Below are 24,422 nucleotides of genomic sequence, written 5' to 3' on the forward strand. Positions count from 1 at the left end.
TACCAAGTTCCAGTCGCAAACCATCGAAACATGAAATAAAGTTGTGACAAAACGTCTTCAAATTGCAGAAAGCTTAGAACATTTAAGAACTGCGTTAATTTATGAATCAACAGTTCAGCTCCCACCCGGCACTTAATTAGTCCATTCCAGTTGAAGGTGCTTTTTCTTTATACGTTATTGTAGATTGTTCAAATTTTATGTTTAACTAGCTTTGCCCGGCAAACTTTGTCTTGCCTACTGCGTTTTTGACGTTTCAAACTTCTAGTCGAGCCCAATCTCCGTTCAAAATGTATGGAAAATTGATTTTCAAAAACTCTCAATTTTTCCATGTTTTTTGGCTCATAAACCTTCCTTGGGTGATAACTAACAGAACAAAACAAAGACGACCTAAATCTGACTTTCCGTTCTCAAGTTATGCGCGATCCCACGTATGCCACTGCGTTTTTATATATATAGATAGGGTGCGGGCACCGGTTTTGATCAGTCTAAGGGAAATCATATTTATAAAAATAACCAATAATCCTATGAAAACAACCAATGCGTCAAAAGAATGGTTTCAATCTATATTTTGAAGGAAAAATGCGGAAATCATGCCAATACTTGATTTTTGTATTAAAAGTGGCACTGGCCAAAATAGAAGCTCTGCCGCAGTTTTGGCCATATTCTTAAGTTTGGTTTCTATTTTGGCCAATTACGTGTATTTCTTATGGGAGTGGCCAAATTAGAAGCACCCTGGCCAAAATAGATATATGGGAGCAGATTTTTTAAGGAAATATATTTTTTTCTTCCAGTTTTTAATCAAAATGTGTGGTTTTCACAGCTGTAGTCATCATATTGTATTAGGATCTACTAGTAAAAAATAAATTTACGCCGATTTAGATCGCAACAGGCTCAATACCGCACTATGGCCAAAACTCCGGACTGGCCAAAACTGAAGCTTCTACCCTATATACGTAATGAGGAAAATGAAACCTAACTTCCACACTCTCGCGGATTTGGCGCGAATTTAATGTCACAATCGCGCGGATTTGGCGCGGATTCAAATTTTGCTCGCGCGGATTTGGCGCTGATTTTAACCCACGCTTCTCGTAACAACCCTGTTATTGATTATTGATTACTACTAATCTCGGGATGAATATCTGGAAAATTCCGGGAGGGGTCCTAAGAAATTACGAGAGAGATCCTTTGCGGAGATCTAGGATAAAAAATCTAATGAAATTCTAATTGTTAGGAATCCGTAGAGAAATCCCTTAGGGAAATCTAAGAAAAAGTTCTAACGAAATCCGATTCCTGATGGATTTCCAGGAGAAATAAATGAAGGAATCTTGTGTGGAATTCTGGAAGAAACCACAACTATAATCCTAGGAGAAATTACGGAAGGGGAATCCTTGAAGGAATATTTCAAGAAAACCTGGTAGAAATCCATGAAAGATTATTGGAGGTATATCTGAGAGAATTCCCAGAGAAATCTCTGGAAGTATTGCTTAAAGAATCTCGGGTCAAATCTCTGGAAGAATTCTGGGAGTAATCAATGAAGTAATCTTGGAAGAAATCCAAGGAGCAATCCCGAGGGAAATCCCTTACAAAAATATAGGAAAATTTCTAACGAAATCTCGTTACTAACGGAATCCTAGGATAAATCAATGAAGGAATCTTGGCTGGAATCCTGAAAGAAACCTCTGGTGAAATCGTGGGAGAAATTACAGAAGGAATTTAGAAAGAATTTCTCCAAAAGCCCCGGTAAAAATCCCTGAAAGAGTCTCGAGAACAATCTCTGAAGGAATTCCTTATAAATTTTCGAGAGGAATCCCTGAAAGAATCTCGGGATAAAACTCTTAAGTTATCCCGGGAGTAATCAGTTAAGTTGTAATCTCGGAAGGAATCCCGGAAGGAATCAATAAATAAATTCCGGAATGAATGCCTAGAGCAATCCCAAAGAAATCACGAGAGGAATGAATGAAGGAATTCCTATAGGAATTCCGGATGGAATTCCGACAGGAATCCTAAAAGAAATCCCTGAAAAATTCTGGAAGAATCCCAGCAGAAAACAAAGAAGATGTGAGTTTATTTAAGCGGTTCCGCTTGTTTGGTTCCTTGTTCTGCCGGATTCCTTGCTGCAGTAAGATCGTTCGCGCTGTGTTCGTCTCCTCCAAACTTGCTCTGAACTTCTCGTCGAACCAATCGCTTTGTCGTTCCACATAGGTACCCTGCTGCTGCTTTTAACTGCATCGTTTGTAACTTTTGAACTTCTGTGTACTATTAAACTAAGACCTTAAAAAATCAGTCGGAAAGTAAAATCTTTAAGAATCTGAAGAAAACTGAACACTTGGGTGACCTAGAACCTAGACTTAGAAGCATGACAATATTATAACTTTTGATTTTGATTTTTCCCCTTTACTTTTCCATTTCCGCCTTTCTCCGCAGGTGATGGCAACTGCCTGCTGCACGCGGCTTCCCTGGCCATGTGGGGCTTCCACGATCGGCGCCTTACGCTGCGGCGAGCCTTGCATGACATCCTCTCGAAGGAGGATTTCCGGGACGCTCTCTACCGGAGGTGGCGCTTCCAGCAGACCCGCGTCAACAAACAGGCCGGGTTTGTATTCTGCGAAACCGAGTGGGCCAAAGAGTGGGAGGAGTTGGTGGCGATCGCGTCGCCGGAACCGCGAAGGAATTCCAAGAGTGTGTCCCGGCGGAGATCGTTGCTGATGGAGAAGAGCTTCGATGGGGGCGGTTCGATGGGTGGGGATGATGAGAATGCGACGTACGAGAGTTTGGAGGAAATACACGTGCTTGCGCTGGCGCATATTCTGCGAAGGACGATCATTGTGGTGTCGGATGTGTTCCTGCGGGACATGAACGGGGAAGCGTTCAGCCCGATCCCATTCGGAGGGGTCTATCTGCCGTTCGAAGTGCCGTCGAACGAATGCCACCGGACGCCGTTGCTGTTGGCGTACGATATGGCGCACTTTTCGGCACTGGTTGTCATGGAGACAGCCGGAGAATATCCGCCGGCGTTGATACCGTTGGTGGATGCCAGTAATCAGCTGTTACCGATACAGTTCTGCATAGATCCGGGGGTCGACTTCGATTGGCGGGAGTATGACGGAAGTGACGGGAATTGGGTGCTGACGGACCGGGAGCACGTGGCGCTACTGAAGGAGTACTTGGACATTGTCTACGCGCCGATGGCGGACAGTCCGGATGATGACATCTACGACGACTACTCAGACGAAGAGTACGAGAAAAAGATTGCCGACGGGGAGATTGTGTTTTCCGATGAGAATCATAACAACGGCACGAGTAATCCGAATTTAGCGGCCATGACGGCTTCTAATCAGTCGCTTCCTCCGTATCAATCCGGATCGAGCGGTGGCTCCGGTGGAGGCAAGAGTAAGGCAGCCAAGCAGTTGCAAATTGTGGCGAAGCAGTTCGGTAGTATCGGGAAGACGGTGAGCAAAAAGCTAAAAAAGAACATTGGGTCTATTACGAGGATCGGTAGCAAGAGTGGTCAGCATAAAAAGTCAAGCATTTCATCGGATAAGTCGGCACGGGGGGAGTTTACCAAGTTCCGAATACTGTGCGCCACGTTGAAAGCGCGACGACACGAGTACCAGGAGGAGATGGTTAAAAACTATCTGGAATGTGCCCACGAGCGATATCTGGAAATGGAGCGGGCGCGGGAGCGGAAGGAACTGGAGAAGTACAGCAAATATGGCGATTCCGGACAGGATGTGTGCGATTATGCTGGTACGGATAACGGGACGGACATAATGAACTGCATTAACGCAGGTGAGCACATAAATAACAATTACTTATAAGCTAAATCTAACTTCTAATTTCTCTTTTTTCTCGCTGTTGCCCAGGTTGTCTCAACTACGGTACTGTAGACACCAGCTACATGTGCCAAGAATGTTACGAAACCCAGCGGAAGCGAGAATCTCAATCCTGCAATCCGAACGACTACATGCCCCGCTATGGAACCGGTAAGTCCAAGTTCTACACCCAAGCAGATATCGAAAGCCACGATCGCATTCAGCGGTTACCTTCCGTGCGGCGGCTGACCGAGATGGACCAAACCCTGTATCTGTCACACTCGACCTTCTACAATGATAAGCGAGCAATCGGCAGCAGTGCTGCGATACCTTCTTCCATCTACCGGCACGGCTTCAGTCCAACGGAAAGTTCCAAACCCAAAGCCAACGTCAGCCACTCGCCGGACTATTCCAACTGTGCCAAACAGGCGTCGACGGCCATATCGGGCGGGATCGTCGCAACGGTTTACTCGCCCGGCAGCACGATCCAGAACCGCAGCACCAGCAACAACATCATTAACAAAACGTCGCAACCGGCTACGGCGGGGATGTGCGTTTCGCTTCCGCCACCGGTGGCCAGTCCGGTACCGCAGCAACATCACCATCATCCGTCGTCTTCGACGCCGACGTCCTCCGGGATGTCGTCGTCTTCGTCGTCCGGTTCGAACGCGTCGGACTCGGCGCTCCGGCAACAGCAGCATCATCAACAGCAGCAACAACCTTCTGGAGGAGGAGGAGGAGTGATCAACAGTAGCCATTACGGGAAAAATCAAAAGTGCCGAACCGAGGGCTGCCGGTACTACGGCAGCATCAACACGAACTTCTACTGTTCCAAGTGCTGCCAGGAGTGCAACATCTGAATGAGCTGAACCGCGTGTAAATATAGTTGGCGTAGATTCTGCGACCTCCCCCACTTCCCCAGAACACTAGAGATAAAGGTAAGACAGAGAGTTGTTATTCTTCTATACATTTACATTACATACATACGAACGATGAAACAGCATAAGTCACGCATATTGCTCTGAATGCTATAAAATAATGTAGTAACTATCATACCAGTTTTACGTATGTACGAATTCGTTTTCAAATCACACAGGCAGGCAGTTTATACTGAGCGAAATCGAAATGACATCACCCAGTTCTCTATTGTTTTCTAAGAGACGTTGGTCCAATTTAGTATATTCTAAAACTATATTTTCAAACCTAAAGTTTTAAAATCAATTACAAAGTACAGGTTTTCTTTTTAAGAGTTTGACAAACATTTTGGAAATCCCAGTGGAATTTCGAGTGCTGAAAAAGGACCAGCAAACACCTCCGGCATACATACATGTGCTTAAATAATATGTATAACCCTTATTAGATTCGCCGGAAGACCACGTTCTGACATTTTCTGAATTGTACGCTGCATTTAAATCAATAAAGAGTACAAGTTATACTCCCAAGAGTCTTTCAGGCACGCGTATTCGTGCATAATCTGCCATAACTGATCTCGATCGATTGTATCATACGCCGATTTGAAATCGATGAACAAGTGATGCGTGGGCGGCACGTTGCATTCGCGACATTTCTGCAACACCTGGCGGATGGCAAACATCTGGTCCTGGTCCGTTGTAGCGCGTTTCATTCCTCTATGGGTTTCATCAGACATTCCTCCAGGAATTCCTCCGGGAGAGGTTTCTTCAGTGATTATTCCAGTGCATTTTTCAAGGATTCCTCCAGGGATTTCCAAAGTAATGTCAACAGAAATTCTTTTAGGTATTTCTGCAAGTGTTCCTTCAGTGATTTCTTCAAAGATATCTCAGGGAGATGTCTCCATTTCTAGATTTCTCCATATATTTCTTCGAGAATTCCACAAGAGATTGATCCAATAATTCAATCTGGAATAATTCCAAGTATTTCAGCAGGAATATCTTCCAGAAACACTGACAAGTAATTTTACCAGAGATTAGCTTAAAATTAATCCAAAGGTTCCAACAATAATTCGTCTAAAAATTGTTCAAATTGTTTTCCTACAGAAATTCTTCCAGTAATTTGTTAATACTAAGGAATTCCTCATGGGTTTGCTTCCGGGATTCCGGGAATATGTTCTGTGTTTCTTTCAGGAACAACTCCAGGGATTTTTTTAAAAAATCCTCCGGAAATTCCCCCAACAACACAGAATTCCTTCAGGAGTTCTCTTCTCTTGGAATTCTTTCAGGAACTCCTCTAGGAATTAATTCAAAACCTTCTCCAGGGACTGTTAAGGGAATCAATGGACTTGCTTCCAGGATTCCTCCTGGGGTTTCTTCAGGAACTCCTGCAGGGATTCCTTCAGGAAATGCTACAGGGATTTCTTAAGGAGTTCCTCCACGAACTATTCTTAGAATTCCTTCAGGATTTCTCCAAGGATTCCACCAGCAATTTCTTCCACGAATTTCTTTCAGAGATTCCATCAGGAAATATTCCAGGGATTCCTCCGGGAATTGCTGCAGGGATTCCCGTAAAAAAACATCCAGGGTTTCCTTCAGAAATGCCTCTAGAGATTCCTCAAGAAATTCCTCGAAGAATTCGTTTATAAATTCCTCCAGGAGTATTTCTAGAGACTCCTCCTTTAATCCCTACATTCATTCTATTAGGATATCCTCCAGGGATTCCTCTAAAAAATTTTGCAGGGCTTAACTCGGGAATTCCTTCTGTTATTCTTTCTGGAACAACTGATTTAAAAAAAAAATCCTCCAAAGATTCTCCCAGGAACTCTTCTTAGGATTCCTTCAGGAATTCCTCCTTGTATTTTTAAGGAACTCCGCCAGTATTTAATTCAACACTTCCTCCAGGAACTGTTCAGTACTGTTCCCTCAGTATTTCCTCTTGAAATTGCTTCCGAGATTCCTTCTGGGGTTTCTTCAGGAACTCTTTTCTCTGGAATTTGTCCAATAATTCCACCTGTTATTTCTTCAGGAATTATTTCTGGCATTCCATTACAAATTCCTCAAGAGATTCATCCACGAATTTCTTCAGGAATTCCTCTAGGAATTTTTCCATGGATTCCTCTGGGAATTCTTGCAGGGATTTGTCTAAAAATTTCTCAAGGAATTAAACTAGAAATTCCTCCAGAAATTTCGCTAGAAATTCCTCTAGAGGCTTCTCCAGGACTTCCTCTGAAGATTATTTTAGAAATTCCTTCAGGCATTCCTCTAGGATATACTCCAGGAATCCTTCCAAGAATTCCTACAAGACTCATCCAGGATTTCCACAATGCATTTCTTCAGTACTTCCTTCAGGCATTCCTCCAGAGATTCCTCCAGTAATTGCTTCCGGGTTTCACCCAAATATTCCATCAGAAATTCCTGCAAAAAATTATCCAGGAATTCTTTAACGGATTCCTCAAAAATAAAAAAAAACTCCAGATACTCCTACAGGAATTCCTCCAAGGATTTCTCCATGAATTACTTCAGGGAATCCTCCAAGAATTCCACCAGGAATTCTCCTAGGCATTCTTCCAGGAAATTTTCCAGTCATTCTTTCAGGGATTCCTCCTTAGATTCTTGCAGAGATTTCTCCAGGAATTTCTTCAGGGATTCATCAAGGAATTTCACCAAGAATTAATCAAGGAATTCTATCATAAATTGTGTCAGCAAATCATCCAGGGATTTCTTCAGGAAATCCTTCAAGGATTCCTTCAGAAATTCTTTCAGAAATTTCTCTAGGAATACCTTCTTTAATTTTCACCAGAATTCCTCCAAGAAATTTTCCAGGTTCTCCTCCAGGAATTGCGCCAGGAGTTCCGCTAAAAGTTCAGACATTTTTTCCAGATCTCCTCTTGAGACTTCCCCAGAAATTCATCCAGTAATTGTTGCAAAAATTCCTCCAGATATTCCTACAGGAATTTCTTCAAGGATTCCTCCAGCAATTTCCAAAGGAAAACCTCCAGGAATTCCTCCAGAATTTCATTCAGAAATTTCTCAAGGAACTCCTCCAGGAATTACTCCAAGAATTTCTTCAGGAATTCCTCCAGCAATTTGTCTAGAAATTGATCAAGGAACCGCTCCTGGACATCCTTCAGAAATCATGTCAACAATGTCTCCAGGATTTTTTCAGAAAATCTTCTGAGGATTTTTTCAGACATTCTTCCAGGAAACTCTCGGGAGCTTTTCAGGGATTTCTCCGGGAATTTCTCCAGAGATTCCTTCATGAATTGCTTCAGGGAGCAATTCCTGGAGAAAATCTCGAAGGAATCCCCGAAAGAATCCATGGGGGAATCCTTGAAGACATTTGTAAAGAAGTCCCTGGAGGAATCTTGATAGAAATTCCTGGAGGAATACCCGGAGGAATTCCTGAAAATTTTTTAAGGTATTCCCCCTGAAATTTCCTGGAAGAAATTCTGAAGAAATCCCAAGAGGATTTGCTGGAAAAATCCTTAGAGGAACTGCTGTAGGATTTCCTGGAAGAATCTTCGAGGGTTTTCCTGGAGGAAACCCTGGAGAAATTTACGGAGAAATTTGTAGGAAATTTCTGTAGGCATTTGTAGTGTAATTTCTGGAGGCATTTCTGGAAAAATCCTCGAAGGAATTCCTGGGGGAATCCTTGAAGAAATTTGTGAAGAAATCCCTGGAGGAATTCCTACAGGAATACCTGAAGAAATCCCGAAGGTATTCCTGAAGAAATCCCTGAAAAAATCCCGAAGGTATTCCTGGAGAATTTCCTGGAAGAATTTCTGAAGAAATCTCTAGAGAATTTCCTGGAAGAATCCTTAGAGAAACTGCTGGAGGATTCCTGGAAAATTCATGGAGAAATCTCTGCAGGAATCCCTGAAGCAATTGCTGATGGAATCTCAGGAGAATTTCCTGGAGAAATGCCTTAAGGAACTCCCGACATAATTTTTTGAAGAATGTCCAGGAAGGATTCTTGGAGGAATTTCTGAAGAAATTCTTGGGGTAATTCCTGGAGGAATTCCTGGAGGAGTTCCTGGAGAAATTCCAGGATAAAATCCTGAAGGTATGCCTGAAAGAATTGCTAGAGGTATTCCTGTGGGAATTGCTGGAGGAATCAATGATGGATGTTCTGGAGAAATCACTACAGGAATTCTTTAAAGAATTACTGGATGAATTTCTAGAGGAATTCTGGGAGATTTCTATTCTTTTATTTATCTATTTCTGAAAAAAAAATCCTTGAGAAAACCCTGGAGGAATTCCTAATGGAATTTACGGAGAAATTCCTGGAGAAATCCTCGAAGGAATCCCCGAAAGAATCCGCGGGGGAGTCCTTGAAGACATTTGTAAAGAAGTCCCTGGAGGAATCTTGATAGAAATACCTGGAGGAATACCCGGAGGAATTCCTGAAAAATTCCTTAAGGTATTCCCCCTGAAATTTCCTGGAAGAAATTCCGAAGAAATCCCAAGAGAATTTGCTGGAAAAATCCTTAGAGGAACTGCTGGAGGATTTCCTGGAAGAATCTTCAAGGGTTTTCCTGGAGGAAACCCTGGAGAACTGTACGGAGAAATTTGTAGGAAATTTCTGTAGGCATTTGTAGTGGAATTTCTGGAGGTATTTCTGGAGAAATCCCCGAAGGAATTCCTGGGGGAATCCTTGAAGAAATTTGTGAAGAAATCCCTGGAGGAATCTCTGGAGGAATTCCTGCAGGAATACCTGAAGAAATCCCCGAAAAAATCCCGAAGGTATTCCTGGAGAATTTCCTGGAAGAATTTCTGAAGAAATCCCTAGAGAATTTCCTGGAAGAATCCTTAGAGAAACTGCTGGAGGATTTCCTGGAAGAATCCCTGGGAAAATCCCTGGAGAAATTCATGGAGAAATCTCTGCAGGAATCCCTGAAGCAATTGGTGATGGAATCTCAGGAGAAATTCCTGGAGAAATGCCTAAAGGAATTCCTGACATAATTTTTTGAAGAATGTCCAGGAGGGATTCCTGGAGGAATTTCTGAAGAAATTCCTGGGGTAATTCCTGGAGGAATTCCTGGAGGAGTTCCTGGAGAAATTCCAGGATAAAATCCTGGAGGTATGCCTGAAAGAATTCCTAGAGGTATTCCTATGGGAATTGCTGGAGGAATCAATGATGGATTTCCTGGAGGAATCGCTACAGGAATTCTTGAAAGAATTACTGGATGAATTTCTAGAGGAATTCTGGGAGATTTCTATTCTATTATTTATCTATTTCTGAAAAAAAAAAATCCTCGAGAAAATCCTGAGGAATTCCTAGTGGAATCTACGGAGGAATTCCTGCAGAAATCCTCGAAGGAATCCCCGAAAGAATTCGTGGGGGAATCCTTGAAGACATTTGTAAAAAACTCCCTGGAGGAATCCACTGAGTGGATAACTGACACCGAGGAAGATTACAAGTGGTAGTCGAAATACGCGTATCTGTCAAAGGATGAGCAATTAGGGCGAAAGGTACGAAACTGATAACACTCATTCGAAGACGGTATTCTGCTTAGAGGGTTCGCGAAGTCGGTACAAGATCACAATTGAGCTCAAATTTTGATCGTAGCTTCTGGGAGTTCAAAATAGATTCAGGCTTTGCATTTTTCAAGTTTTATGCTTTTTGTACAAGTGCTAATCCAGAGGGAGCCCTGACTTATATCATGAAATCGTTCGTTCCATGCAGCCAAAATTAAACAAGGTGGTGATGTTTTCATTTCGCTCAGTTGATAGTTCCATCGCGTAACATGCTTATTTCATTGTTAAACACTACACTGTAAAAAAAAACATTAGGAAGTTGTTGCGATCAGTCGACCGGGCATTTGATTCATATCTAGATTAGGTTCAGTCGTTTGTTACACCGTTTGTTGACTTGTTTTCACTGAAGATTTATCTCTGTTAGCAGCTGCCCGAGGATTTCGATTGAGTGCTGCAGTAGATTCCAGAACTGACGCAGAAGTAATTACCACTGTGCAGAAATACTTGTTTTTAGGCGGACTTCATTGCATTTTGACATTGTTAAGTTTTAGGGAGATGCAGACGAATTTTCAGGAACACTGTTTTTCAGGAAGAGAGAAATAGATCGATTTATTCAAAGGTTGCCGTACACTTACATAAGGTTATCTAGATTGAACTGACGTATCCAAGCTTGTATTTATAACAAACAGAATTATAGTAGAACAACTTCGAGTCGAATGACTGTAGATTTCGATGTTTATATTCTTCGCAAATGAAATATTCAAGGTTCACACTAGAAGGATCTCGAATGTGAGACTTCCGTCTTCCAGATTCCTCGTATCCCGTAATTTTCTCTCAAGATTCCCATATCGCTCCTTTCTCCATTTTTATTGACTGATGATTCGAATCATGCGAAAACTTCAGTTGCCGAAGACCGTATCGTGGCAGGCGTCAGTACCGTACATTGCCTCTTAAGAAAACTATATATGTCCACAGTTGCTTATTACTGTACGGAATCATGATCGAAGTTCAAATGCATAAACATGATTCGTATATTTTCCAACTGCGGTGACGTTCTTCCTTTGTAGATCGATCTGTTTGTCGTCTCTTCTATCAAAAACATCTCAGAAAACAGTTTCGTTATTTTCATTCTATCAACTCGACGGTTTTCAACTCTGCTAATCGTGTAACCGCATACAGGAATGAATGTGAAAACTTTTACTGGTTTCAACTATTGAAAACTGAAAAAAAAACATATAAAATCTGTGCTGAAGTAGTATTTCCATCCGTAACAGAGAAAATAGTTATTTTATTGCTTTTGATAGCACAGTAGCAGCAGAGCTGATGTCGATCAAGACGCTTCCACCATCCCCAAATTTAGCATTGATCAGCTTTCGTTTTTGCAATCGTTGCAACTTACATGAGTGAAGCGCGCAGCGAAAGCGTTCGGAAGATGTACACATATCCAGATAGAGAGCAGAATTCAAACATACACGAAGTAAAAAAAACGAAAACGCTTTAATGCTTGATATGACGAGAATCGAATCGAATTAACAAAAAAGCGAAATCAGTATACCAAAAATAAGAGAGAAAGTAAATTTAAGCGAAAGGAACAGAAGAAATTCACATTCAAAAGGAGAGTATTTAATAATTGTTCAATGCTTGTGACAAATTGAGAGTGAACGCAGAATACAATGCAAAGCGTAAGCCAAAACAAAGAGAAAAAAATGAATCGTGAGAAAATTATGATTTTTAAGTGTGCCTTTTACTTTTTAATTTTTCATGTGACGTAGTAAAGTAGCGTAAGTCGAAGTGGCAATTGGGAAACGATCGAGGCACATCCACTAATAGGAAACATACTCACACAATGCCAAAAACAAAACGGGGGTCAAGGCAAGATGGCGTAACTGTTTTTCATTTGATTTCATTTGCATTTTCTTCCTAATTTAAGTCAAAAAAGTATTAATCAAAACCAAAAATTTACATGAAATTCTCGCACCCTTAATTTGTACTTAAAAATCATTTATCTCAGTTTCAATCCATCGTGTTATTTCCCTATCCTAGTCGAAGTTTGTTCCCAATAGAGAAGCTCTGCAGTAGCATCACAATCTCTGAGTACCTGGTTTGGCATAATGCCGGGCGGCCTTATGCCAAACGGGGTACTCCTCACAAAATCACTCATATATCCATAGACGCTATAATCTAATCAATAAATCCACTTCTATAATAATCATCACGAATGGTTTAGTTCGAGATTTCATCTTCACCGGATCAACCACTCGGATTTATCAATAGTGATCGAGAGAGTAAAACTTAAATAAGAACTACAGATACGAAACAGAAAAAAAAAACAATACTACAACATTTGTTACAGAATCAAACACACTCACACGCGTACACCCAGAGTGCAGCCAGACATACACTAACCGGAAAGAAGTTCTATTTAAGCTTATATTATTACCATTTGAGCAAGAGTAAGTGAGGGATCGAGAAACAGCAGATGCCATGCATTGAAACCAATTGTGAGAAGCCCCTCCCATATCCCAGTGATGGAAAACTTCCCCTTCCCCATGAATCACTACTGTGTAACAAACTAAAACACCCAACAGAGATCGGTAGAATCGGACAAGTGTGAACATGAGTGTGGAAATGTTAACCTAAATGAGAAAATTGAAACGCAAATTATACATACACTCTCTTTCTCTCAATGACAGAACAAAACAGAAGAAAAAAAACATATATATTCTATATATTTATTCGTATTCGAGAAGAGGCAAAATGACATACAGACAAACAGAAACACACACACTCACAAACACGCAAACGTGATCGGAATTTTGTCTGTGCGTGTATAGAGATGTAAGATATTAGGGAAGAGAGTGAGTGATTAAGAGAATGGTGATGCAGGCAGGTGATTAGGTGATGAGAGGAAGCAGATCAGAAACGGAACTCATCATTGTATTGACTAAAACCAAATAAATAAAAGCGCGCGATGATTGCGATGACGATGTGATATTGAGTAAAGATGAAATTGTGAGTGTATGGGTGGTTTTCTTCATCCGAACAATCCTTGCTTCCTAGGGTTTAGGGATAAGTAAGGGTGAGATAATAGGTAAGGTAAGCTTTGAAAAGTTGTCTTTTTCGTCGGTAGGTGTCGTTTACCATGTTTCATATCAATTCTCACGGTCGCCATGTTTCTTCCCATATAGCCGAGGCGGTAAACGCACGGGTATTCAGCATGACCATGCTGAGGGTGACGGGTTCGATTCCCGGTCGGTCCAGGATCTTTTCGTAAAGGAAATTTCTTTGACTTCCTTGGGCATAGAGTATCTTCGTGCCGGCCACACGATATACACATGCAAAATGGTCATTGGCAGAGGAAGCTCTCAGTTAATAACTGTGGAAGTGCTCATAGAACACTAAGCTGAGAAGCAGGCTTTGTCCCAGTGAGGACGTTACGCCAAGAAGAGAGAGAGATGTTTCTTCTAATCGGATGACTTTTCTGCTCCTAATCGCTTCCTACGTTGCCTGTCCCTTGTCTTCTTGTTCTAACTGGATTAGTTGCGACCATATACTCTGCAAGGTTGGTATCTGGCATTTTTATAGTCCAGTTCAGGACGTTAAGATCACAATAGCTAACGGTACATCCTTTGCCGTCATACACCGTTCTCTTGCGCACCGCCGAAGATCGTCCTTAGCACGCGTCGCTCGAAAACTACGAGTACTTGCAGGTCCTCGAGCACGACTTCCATTTATGATCCGGCTTCGTATTTCTCAACTCACATTGTTTTCAATCGTCATTGAGGATTCACGGTAAACGAATTCCTCCACTACCGCGAAGGTGTTCCCATTTTTGTGACACTACTTCCTAGACCTAGACGGATCCGCTCGCATTGGCCACCAATCCGGCCTTCTCTGCTTAGTGTTTCAGGTGGGTGTACGTATACTCTATCACCGTTCCAAATGTTCTAGCGATAATGTTCATGTCGTTCGCAAAGCACTCACATTGACCGTGATAATCGCACCTGATCGTCACCTTGTCGCAGTTCTCGGCGAGATTCGAATGAACTGGATAGTTCATCCGAAACCTTTACACGCAGTTTTGCACACCGTCCACCGTTGCTTCGATCAGTCTTGTTAGCTTCCCAGGAAAGCCGTTTTCTTTCATGATGTTCCATAGCTCTGTGCGGTTGCTGATACCGGCTTGATAACTTCCCACGAACTCATTCGTTTTAGATGACAGACGACGGAAGATGAAGTATGGTAGCACTTTGTAGGCGGCATTCAAAATGATGATCACTCTGCTAGTTCTCGCAAATTCCAAATGGTCGCCTTTCTTGTAAATATGCCAGATTACCCTTTCCTTCCACTCTTCCTGTAGCTGTTCGATTTCCCAGATCCTGACTTTCAACCGGTGCAGGCAGGTGCACTGCACGTAGTCGTTTCCTCCGCTGCTCTGATCTTTCGTGCCTACGTACCTCCTCGGCCCACGACTCATTGATTTCGCCGCCTCCAAAAACATGGCCATACGTAGCACCTTTTTCCAACACAGCCTTCCTTATCGTTACACCTGGAGATCACCACAGCAGACGAAATCTCAAATCGACCACGTTCTGATTGACGGACGGCACTTCTCCGACATTATCGACGACAGGATCTTTCGTGGCACCAACATCAACTCCGACCACTATCTGGTGATGGTAAAACTGCGCCCAAAACTCTCCGTCATCAACAATGTACGGTACCGGCGACCGTCACGGTACAACCTAGAGCGACTGAAATAACCGGATGTCGCCTCAGCATACGTGCAGAATCTCGAGGCCGCGTTGCCAGACGAGGGCGAGCTCAATGAGGCCCCTCTACAGGACCGCTGGAGTACAGTGTAAGCAGCCATCAAAGACGCAGCCGAGAGCACCATCGGGTAAGTGGAACGGAATCGATGGAACGCATTGTTCGACGAAGATTGGAGAACGGTGTTGGAGGAGAAGATCGCAGCGAGGACGGTAATGCTGCAGCAAGGGACCCGACAACGTGGAACGTTACAAGCAGAAGCGGAAACAGCAGACCCGCCTCTTTCGGGAGAAAAAGCTCTGCCTGGAAGAAGCGGAGTGCGAAGAAATGGAACTGCTGTGCCGTTTCCAAGAAACACGGAAGTTCTATCAGAAGATCAACGCTTCCCGCAAAGTTTTCGTGCCGCGACCCGAAATATGCAGGGATAAAGACGGAGGCCTCTTGACGGACGGACGTCAGGTGATCGAAAGGTGGAAGCAGCACTTCGATCAGCACCTGAACGGCGTGGTGAACGTAGGCACGGGAGCCCACGGCAACAGAGGAAACGACGACGCCAGTGCAGCGGAGGACGGAAATGAACCAACTCCCACGCTGAGGGAAGTTAAGGATGCCATTCACCAGCTCAAAGCCAACAAAGCAGCTGATAAGGATGGTATCGCAGCTGAACTCATCAAGATGGGCCCACAAAAGTTGGCTACCTGTCTGCATCGGCTGATAGCCAGGTTCTGGGAAACCGAACAGCTACCGGTGGAGTGGAAGGAAGGGGTAATCTGCCCCATTCACAAGAAAGGCGACCATTTGGAATGTGGGAACTTCAGGGCGATCACTATTTTGAATGCTGCCTACAAAGTGCTATCCCAGATCATCTTCCGTCGTCTGTCACCTAAAACGAATGAGTTCGTGGGAAGTTATCAAGCCGGCTTCACCGACGGCCGGTCGACAACGGACCAGATCTTCATCGTACGGCAAATCCTTCAGAAATGCCGTGAATACCAGGTCCCAACGCATGGAGAATCATGGACGAAAACGGCTTTCCTGGGAAGCTGGCTTGACTGATTAAAGCAACGATGGACGGTGGGCAAAACTGCGTAAGGGTTTCGGGTGAACTATCCAGTTCATTAGAATCTCGCCGGGGACTGCGACAAGGTGAAGGACTCTCATGCCTACTCTTCAACATCGCTCTGGAATGTGTGAGGCGACGAGCCGGGGAACGATTTTCACAAAATCCGGTCAATTTGTGTGCTTTGCGGATGACATGGACATTATCGCCAGAACATTTAAAACGGTGGCAAAGCTGTACACCCACCTGAAAAGCGACTGGTGGTGAATGCTCAAAAAAGTGCATGCTGATAGGCGGAACCTAACACGACCGGATCCGTCTGGGTAGTAATGTTACGATAGACGGGGATACTTTCGAGGTGGTGGAGGAATTCGTCTACCTCGGATCCTTACTGTTGGCTGACAACAACGTGAGCCGTGAAATTCGGAGGCATCATCATCAGCGGAAGTCGGTCCTACTACGGGCTTCAGAAGAAACTGCGGTCGAAAAAGATTCACCCACGCACCAAATGCATCATGTACAAAACGCTAATAAGACCGGTGGTCCTCTACGAACACGAGACATGGACAATGCTCGAGAAGGAACTGCAAGCACTCGAAGTTTTCGAGCTACGCGTGCTAAGGACGACTTCGGCGGTGTGCAGAAGAACAGTGTGTGGCGGAGAAGGATGAACCACGAGCTCGCTGCACTTTACGGCGAACCCAGCATCCAGAAGGTGGCCAAAGCCGGAAAGATACGATGAGCAGGGGATGTTGCAAGAATGTCGGACAACAGCCTTGCAAAGTTGGTGTTCGCGACAGATCCGGTTGGCACAAGAAGGCGTGGAACGCAGAGAGCACGATGGGTGGATCAGGTGGAGCGTGATTTGGCGAGCACGAGGATGGAGAACGGCAGCCACGAACCGTGTATTATGGAGAAACATTGTTGATTCAGTTTTATCTTGAATTTTATGTAATACCTAATAAATGAAAAATAAACTCAGTGAAGTAAACTACCGAAATTCATCAAAACACCTTATAAAATTTAGCCATAACTGTAAAGTATGGATGCCGTAAGAATACCTTATAAAAATAGACGATGCTTGTTATGATCTAATTACTGCCGTGAATCGCAAGTCAGTCCCAGCTGCATTTTGGACAAAATTGAGGTTATGGTCGTTTTTGATCTTTCTTCTGATGATCTTTCAGCTGCGTGAATAAAAATTTATATTTGGTGCAGTTAAAAATCGAAAAACAACACCAAGTCAGGTTGTCCCATAATGAAAAGTTATCGCAAGTCAGTCCCATTACGAACTTGTGTACCCTGCTATACAAAACCAAACATTGTTATACCGTCAAGACACCATTCACCATGGATCTAAGAGGATTCAAGGCAAACAAGGGCTGTCATTTGACACCAGTCTTATAAACATTGTTGGTGCCGCTGTTAATTGCCTTCATTATAGGTTAAAATGAAAGTAATATCCACTAAAGTAGAAAATTTTTCACAAAATTTGGTGATATGGAACAATTAGTAAAGGGTAGTAGGGTCGCCTAATTCCGTGGTAGGTCACCATTCACCGTGGTAGTAGGGACCCATTTACCGTGTATGAGAAATTTTATTCCGTTTTGTTTAAAAATGATCAAAACAACCCAGCCAAGGGAATTTTCTTTGTTTAAATTCATTTCAAGTAATAACTTGCAAGATTTTATTAGAAAAACGAATGTTCAAATTTTCGATTTTTTCTAGATATATGGGACAATATGGGGCACGGTGAATGGAGACCATTGATTTTAGGGTACCCATTTACCGTGCCTTTTTGTTTCAATTAAAAAGTACGAGTAATCGTACTTTCTTGTTAAACTTACTTCGGTAATGCAAAATACATACCTGATATGTGAATTTAATTGCTTCTTGGTGGAATAAAAACGTTACTACATTTAGTTTATCGCTTAAATCACCTTAGCGCAGTTTTCGTTTTTTCACTATGAATGCAGTGAACGAGCAGAAACCCGCTTCATGTAAACACACTTTAGTGTAAAAATGATACTTTTAAATGTTTCTAATGAGCGTTTTGACATGGTAACAATGCATTAGTGTTGTATTGGCGAAATTGAAGGAAAATTGTCATATCATTCAATCATAATATGGAAATAATGAAAAAATATTAAAAGGCACACGGTGAATGGAGCCCCCACGGTGAATGGCGCCTTGACGGTAGCTTGTTTTATATTTTTCACAGTTACATTTTCATATTTGAAATATTTTGTTACAGTTTCATTACAATGGCAGAAGCTTTCAATTCATGGTGATTTTTTGAAGTTTCACAGGCAAATAGAATTTGAAAGCTTCAGAGTCAATTTTCTCAATGCCTACTTTTTACAGATAGGATTGACTTGCAATACTTGGCAGATTACATAAGATAAACTTATGAAAAGGTCAGAAAAATCGTAAAATGATGCAGACTGGAATCGATCCATGAACGTCAAGATTACTGAGCTCGTGCCCAACCCACGCGGCTATAGACGCTTCAGAGTATCGTGTTGCAAAAGCCAAGCTGTGAGTCGATTCCTATTCATTATGAATTGATTAAAGGCCATTTCATAAGTTAGATCTTATGATAATCTTACACGCAGAAAAATATATATTAAATTCTAAAATAAACGACTTTGAAACAAAAATAAAATATCATTGATCCACGGCCTAAGTGCAATTTTTATTGAATCAACAACAACGAGTATTAGTTTCAAAGTATTTATTTTGTTGTTTTAAAGTCTAGCTGTCATAAGGCTGAATGTAAATTCAAAGTGAAAAATATTTGATTCAAATATTTAATTTCATTGAAACAAATATATAACTACTTTATTTCAAAAATATTTATTTTTGAATCAAAAAGCACATATTTTTGAATCAAATACAGATTTTTTTTTGTTTTCAAAATAATATTATTTGATAGTAATATATTTCAAAACGATCATAAAAATATATTTGGAATGGATTACCTGCTTTGATTGATTGCGATCTAACAAATACTGAGAGCATGTGATCAAAATGCTCCCGTTATTTATGAGATCGCATTCAATCAAAGCAGATAATCCAATAAAAATGGATAAGACTTTTGGGGAACAATATTTACTATATTTACCTAATTGCATAATCTTAATAATAGTTTTTTTTTTTTAATTTTTCGGTGATAGACCTGCCTTTTGCTGATGTTTGTAGCATGGTGTACAGCTACCTCTTGTTACTTCTGCGACAGCCGGTGGATGGGGAGGCGGCGTAGTTTCAGATTTGGTGGATGGTTTTCTGGATAGCGGAGGAAGATTCTGTCAATTAAAAAGGGTTTCCGTAGTAAACATAATTTTATGAATAGTAGATGCTTACCAGGACTTGTCTCCATTACGACAACATGCACTTTCTTCTTATCCCCTAAAAACCGCTACAAAATAAGTTGCTATAGTTCCTTGCACTTGAGCAAGGCTAGCTGTGTAGCCGTTATCTAGAAAAAAAAAAAAATATATGAATTTTAGACATGAACCATAAGTTTCACTTTACTGTACTTACCAATAATGAAGGCACCCACTGTGGCATTCGAGAAACCAAACTTTTTAAATTGATTTAATGTTTTTAGTATTCAAACATCGACCGCTTCTTCAAAAATTTCGTCCGGCGAGTATTTTATTTTTTCACTTTATGACAACATAAACAAAATGGCAAGGGAAAAACTTGTGCAAAATGCTATATTTATTTCAAAGTAGTTATTTTTTTAAATCAAAGGCACAAAGACTTTGTTTCTAATACTTTTATTTTAGAATCAAAGTCACTTAGTATTAGAATCAAATATTAATTTGCTTTGATTTAAAAAACAGTATTGAATTTGAATCAAAGTGGTAATGCATTTGTTTCAAATATGCGACATTTTTCTGCGTGTAGGTTTATTTGGCTGAGTGTAGTAAGAGCGTTTGCCAGCTTCTTGGTAATAAAGTTTGACATCGTTACAGCGAAATCAGAAGATTTTTTGAAATTGTGTTCATAACGTCTTCCATGACTAATTGTTGAGTTCTTTCAGTAATTGATCATTAGGTATATCATAAGAGTATGATATACTCATTATACTCCTAAGAGAATAATCCTCAAGGAATCTCAGTCGACGTATTTCCGGGAACGATCCTTAAAAGAATTCTTGAAGGTAATCCCGTAAAAGCCTTGAAACTATCTTTGAAGGAAATCTTCAAGGTATCCCTGTAAGAAATCCTAAAGAGAATCCCTAGAGAAATTCGTAAAGAATTTCCTGGAAGTATTTCCGGAGAACTATCAAATGATGGAATCCTTAGAAAAACTCTTGAACTCACTTGAAGGAATTCCGGGACGAATTGTCGGAATAGAAATGTTTAGATGAATTTAAGTAGGAATTCCTTCTTAAAGGATTCCTATACAAATCGCAGGAGAAATTTCCCAAGAAATCCTTGAAATATATAAAAAAAAGTATTCAGGTATTCCTGGAAGCATCCCTGGAGAAATTCTTGGGTGATTATGGAAGGATTTTTGAAATTCCTGAACGAATCCCTGAATAAATTTTTGAAGGGATCCCGAGAGGTATTTCTGGAAGAATCATTAGAGAAATTCCTGAAACAATCCTTGGAAGAATTCCCGGAGCATTCCTTGAAAGGATTCCTACAAAAACCCCTGAAGGGATTCCTGGAAAGAACTATGGAAGAAGACATGGCGGAATTCCTGAACGAATTCCTGGAAGAATGCCTGAAGGAATGCCTGAAGAAATCCCTTGAAAAGTATCTGAATTAATCCCTGGAGCAATTCCTGGAGGAACCCCTGAAGGCATTTCTGAAGCATTTCCTGATTTTTCCTGAATAAATTCCTAGAGATATCTGTGGAGAAATATCTGGATCAATTCCTGGGGTAATCCTTGGAAGAATTCCTAGAGGAATCTCTGATTATTTTCCCGGAAAATTCCAGGAGGAATCCCTGGAGGAATTATTAAGGAAATCCCCTGAGGAATTCCTGCAGAAATCCCTGGAGAAATGCCTGGATAAATTGCTGGAGGAATTACTGTAGAAATTTCTAGAAGAATCTCTTGAAGAATAACTGGAGCAACCATTAGAGAAATTCTATGATAAATTACTGTAGAAATTCCAGGGGGAATCCCTGGAAGAATCCCTGACACAATTGTTAGAAGAATTTCCGGCAGAATTCCAAAAGGAATGCCTGGAGGAATTACCGGAAGAATATCTGAAGGGATTCCTGGGGCAATGCCCGGAGGATTTCCTGGAAGAACTCCTAGAGGATTATCTAGAGGTACCGTCGTTGGGGGTGAGAATGGGTCAAAAATGGATACTCAAAGATTGTTTGTTAAATAACAAATGCAATTGAAGTCGGAATAACTTTTTATTTGGTATGTATACTCTTCTATGTGGTATTGATAGTTTAGCAAGAAAGTATTACATTATATGAATTGCTTACTAAACTACAAATCGGGAGTAATTCGCGAATAGGGCATAACTAACAAAACAATAACAATGCGAAAACAACAACCGAATTTTGCTGATCAAATTTCAATTTCTATTTAGAAGTAATACAGTATAATTCAACTTAAATAAGGTTAATTGATACAGTTCTGACATAGTTTCTTGTTTTTCTAAGAACACTGCACGAATTTGATATTTTTTGCACTAAAAATTGCATTTATTTAATTACGCCTGAATTGATACCTGAGAATGCTAATTTCGCCCAATACTATGCGCCTCGAATCGATATCATTTTCAGAATCGCCTTTTACTATTCGCCTAGTTTATGATTTTGACAGAATTTCGCCATTTGCTTTCGCCGTGTTTACGTTTTGATTTCAGTTTCGCCTTCTACTATCGCCGTGTTTACGGGTTTGATTTCAGTTTCGCCTTTCACTTTCGTAAACAAAACACCAAACAAAACAAAGGAGTAGAAGGCGTAATTCTTGTTTTTGTTCGTTTGGAATAGAATGGAATTACGCCTTTCACTCAATCAGTGATTTTCAATAGTTAGAAAAGTGATATCAAGGAAACTTTGTGAGCATTTAGAAGACAAATCTAGCTTCTTTTCACTCCTGCAATTACTCGAATTGTGTACATTTTGTTAGTTACGGCTTTTTCGCTAATTATTACGGAAATGATTGAAAATTGACCCAATCTCACCCCTTAGAGGGGGTGAGAATGGGTCAAAGTATTCGAAATCGCCTATCTATGAATATAAGATAATTTTATTGATCATATCTAGTAAGCCTACTTAAAAAACAATATAACCATGACTAAAAAAAACTTTTGAAATTTTTAAAGATGATTAATCCACCTAAAAGGGCTAATACAACCGAAAAAGTTGTTGAAATTTGATAAAATAACGTTTGTATGTTGTATCGCCATTTTTAGCCACCATAATCATCCTCATTTAAAGTTTCAACCTCCATGAGAGGAGGGGGGGGATTACAATGAGGGAGGGACGCATTGAAAGATTGCATGAGAAATGTTTAACCAAACCAAAATTCGACGTTCATTCACTTTCCGATATTGTACTATGTTACCGGTTTTATAGCCCCTGTATTTCCTAAATCCCACTACTGTCTGGTAGTTTCAGGATATTTCCTTGAAATTTCAAAAATAAGTGGAGAAGAAGAACGTTTTTATGTCTATTTTGTGAGCTTACGATATTGCAGTACACTGAACGTTAGATGATGATTAGAGGAGCTGTCCATGTCCGTGTTTATTGTTATAAATGATTTTAGGCACTAAACGTATGAACACACTCGCTTGACACTTCTGCGAAATATTTTCGAAAAAAAGTGTACTTTTATGAAGATACGGTAAACATGGCACCACTCTAACATCAAATGGGGACTGAATAACAAGTTGAATTTTTAGTTAAGGTCATGTGCACTCGATAACTTGCTTGACCCAATCTCACCCCCATTTTTAATATTTAGACATAGGGTCGACAATATTGAATTTTTATATAAAAAGTGCATTGACAGCCAACTTTTTTCGTTGCATCAAGCAGGTAATACCTACAGCTAACTACTTATAAGAAAATTTATGGTTAGGTGCTTGTGTGAAACATTGCGAAGGAGAAATTTTTTCAGAGTGATTTACTAGTAGTTTCATCATATATAAGTTTAGCCACATTTTTAACATAAAACGATTATTGCTAAACATCTTTTTCTGCAGCATGACGTGTAAAAACATCTCCTCTTTAAAATACTATAAAGTTTTCAATATAAATTAGCCATAGTTGATGAGCTATTTCAAATTTTATGTTTCTCCGTTTTGACCCAATCTCACCCCCCAGACCCATTGTCACCCCCATCGACGGTATCCTTGGAAACATCGGTAGAGGAATCTCTGGAAGAATTCTTGGAAGAATATAAGGAGGAGAAATTTTTGGATGAATTGCTGGAGGCATTCTTGGAGAAATCGTCGCGAAACTCCTGATGGAATGCCTGAAGAATTATCTGGACAAATGTTTGGAGCAATTCCTGGCGAAATCTTTACAGCAATTCCTGAAGAAATTTTTGCAAAGATTTCGGGAGGGACTCCTGAAGGAATTTGTGAAGGAATATCTGGAGGATTTCCTTACTTTTTTCTGAAGGAATACCTAGAGCAACCCCCGAAGGAATTCCTGGGGGAATCTTATTGAACTCCAGAAGGAATTCCTGAATAAATTTCTCGAAGAATTTCTGGAGGATTACCTAGTGAAATTCCTGGAGGAATGCCTGGAAGAATTCCTGGATAAACTCTTAAAGGAATTTCTGAAGCAGTTCCTAGAGGAATCTCTGGAAGAATTACCGAAGAAATTCCTGGGGGAAATCCTGACACAATTCCTGGAAGAATTTCAGGCGGAATTCCTGAAGGATTGTTTGGAAGAATACGTGGTGGAATTTTTAGAGGAATTCCTGGAGGAGTCCCTGGAGGCATTCCTGGATAAAATCTTGCAGGATTTCCTGGAGGAATGCTTAGTGAAAACCCTTGAGGAATCTGGAGGATTCGTAGAGGAATCCCTCAAGCAATTTCTACAGGAAACTCTAGAGTCATCTCTGGAGGAACTCCTGGAGAAATTCTCAAATAACACTACCGTCGATGGGGGTGACAATGGGTCTGGGGGGAGAGATTGAGTCAAAACGGAGAAACATAAAATTTGAAATAGCTCATCAACTATCGCTAACTTATATTGAAAACTTTATATTATTTCAAAGAGGAGATGTTTTTACACGTCATGATGCAGAATAAGATGTTTTGCAATAATCGTTTTTTGTTAAATTTGTGGCTTAACTTATATGATGAAACTACTAGTAAATCACTCTGAAAAAAATTCTCCTTCGTAATGTTTAACACAAGTACCTAACCATAAATTTTCTTATAAGTGGTTAGTAGG

General features: G+C 40.9%; 1 protein-coding gene across 3 annotated transcripts in view; it reads left to right on the forward strand.

Moving 5' to 3' along the window:
• The window catches only part of LOC109432666 (OTU domain-containing protein 7B), a 40,496-nt gene extending 27,279 nt beyond the window's left edge, over positions 1-13,217 (forward strand). Inside the window, exons 5-7 of one of the 3 annotated variants that reach the window (XM_029865081.2) lie at positions 2,425-3,789; positions 3,864-4,750; positions 10,626-13,217. In XM_029865081.2, coding sequence (XP_029720941.2) covers positions 2,425-3,789; positions 3,864-4,672 — 2,174 coding nt within the window. In that variant the 3' untranslated portion in view covers positions 4,673-4,750; positions 10,626-13,217. Of the gene's footprint in view, positions 1-2,424; positions 3,790-3,863 lie in introns of all 3 variants that reach the window. The other 2 variants (XM_062843173.1, XM_062843174.1) reach the window with 2 other exon arrangements.
• Positions 13,218-24,422: the final 11,205 nt, after the last annotated feature.

Source organism: Aedes albopictus, chromosome 3 (assembly GCF_035046485.1).
Source record: "Aedes albopictus strain Foshan chromosome 3, AalbF5, whole genome shotgun sequence".
In the NCBI taxonomy this organism is placed as follows: Eukaryota; Metazoa; Arthropoda; class Insecta; order Diptera; family Culicidae; genus Aedes; species Aedes albopictus.